The 1,713-nt window shown below is 41.1% G+C and overlaps 1 protein-coding gene across 3 annotated transcripts in view; it reads right to left on the reverse strand.

Annotated features, from left to right (window-relative positions):
* The window catches only part of si:ch211-236h17.3 (carbohydrate sulfotransferase 11), a 26,121-nt gene extending 24,642 nt beyond the window's left edge, over nt 1–1,479 (reverse strand). For all 3 annotated transcript variants that reach the window (XM_014025504.1, XM_014025503.1, XM_014025502.1), the window contains exon 1: nt 923–1,479. In XM_014025504.1, coding sequence (XP_013880958.1) covers nt 923–1,019 — 97 coding nt within the window. In that variant the 5' untranslated portion in view covers nt 1,020–1,479. The remainder of the gene's footprint in view (nt 1–922) is intronic.
* Between the last annotated feature and the right edge of the window lie 234 nt (nt 1,480–1,713).

A 1,713-nucleotide genomic window follows, 5' to 3' on the forward strand; every position in this document is an offset into this window, starting at 1 on the left:
GGAGAGAAAAACAAAGTAAAAAACAAAATAAAAGAGGAAAACGATTAATCGATTATTAAATTAGTCAACGATTATTTTAATAATCGTGGCAGCCCTAATTTCAATACGGCCGAAATACCACCTCATCCTAGCGCAAAAACATTTTGTCGAAAAATGTAATTTTTTTTTCGAAATTGACATGTTTCCATTGAGCAATTTTTTTTTCTAAATTTTAATTTGCGCATTTTCATGGTCAATGGAAACGCTACTGTGTAAAAGTCATCTAGCTACCACAGTACCTCAGACCTTTAACCCTAAAACCCTGCATGGCCCAATGGGGTCTCACTGACTTTTGGGCAAAAATGGTCTCGGCCCAGGAAAGACAAGAAAGAGGTAAGAAGAGGAGAGGGGATACAGGAAAGGAATGCAGGGGGTCTCAGGGAGGAGGGGGGGTTTTTGAAAACATTCCAAACTTTCACAGTGGCCCTATTCATACATCATTTCATTCACTTTTTTTATTCAACCATCTGCTTTACAGATGCACATCTATACACCGGAACACATACCGGTGTTTYAATGTTGTGGTTTCAGTCAACACGGTTGTTTAATTATACACAATCCAAACAGAACAAAAAACAAATGTAAAACCTGAAATATAAATTGGTGCTGMAATTCACTTCTCATTGTAATGGTAGTCATGTGTAACATTATTATGCATTTATTAAAGTTTAAACTATAAGTGTCAACRCCCATGAGTGAATTGTTTTGCCAAAAATGCTGTCTTGTGCTTATAACCTTTTACCTTATTTGTGGGGGGGTGGGGGGTCCATTTATAGCAGAGATCGACGTGTACATGTTGCAAAAACATTTGTAAAACATTCAACAATAATGGTTAATGGGGTTAAATTAGTCGAAGGGAGGGTAAAAATGAGCGGTGTCTTGCCTGGTTTGGTGATGCTCTGGAAGTAAAGCACAAGGACGAAGAGCGAGCAGAGGCACGTCGCCAGGAACAGACGTCCTCCTCTGGGCATCCCCATCATGAAGTCCCGCTCCGTTGGCGGAGCCCCMGACCCCTCGTCGATGCCTCGCCACGGTTCATGCGAGTCCGCTTGGACGAGGACGCGAGACACGCGAACGAGAACTGAACGTGTGCATTATTTTACTTTCCGAAAAAAGAAAAAAAAATAACGACGAAACAGCCAGGAGTGGCGGCGTTGGCCTGCTGAACGAGAATACAGCCGTGAGCGGAACTTAAATCCAGAACTCTCTCTATGGTCGGGGTTTTCAACCGTACTGATACTAAAATAATAAAGAAATTACAACYAATGATTTGAAAAATAATTCTACTACAATACAAGAGTCGTCAAAGACATCGAAAAACGATGAATCACCCGATCCGATTTGCTCTTTGATTTCTTTGTTCCCCACATCTACAGTATGGTGTCTGAAGTTTTTCGAAGAAGAAACAAACTTCTCCTCCGGTCCGCTTCACATGACGTCACACCCCAACCCCGTTCTCTCTCTCCTCCGTCTCGCTCACGGCTGTGACGCGTTTACAAACCTCTGGTACAAAAAAARCTTCCCTCAAATTTGACATTTTCATTACACCAATGACACTTGGTAAGTGTTCTGTATGACACGAGTTGAAAATCGTATTCTACTTTTTCAAAAAAAATACAGTAAACAGTTTCAAACATAAAGACGTTCGTGTGTGGCCATCGTTTTACAGTGTSA

Source organism: Austrofundulus limnaeus, unplaced genomic scaffold (assembly GCF_001266775.1).
Source record: "Austrofundulus limnaeus strain Quisiro unplaced genomic scaffold, Austrofundulus_limnaeus-1.0 Scaffold481, whole genome shotgun sequence".
Taxonomy (NCBI): domain Eukaryota; kingdom Metazoa; phylum Chordata; class Actinopteri; order Cyprinodontiformes; family Rivulidae; genus Austrofundulus; species Austrofundulus limnaeus.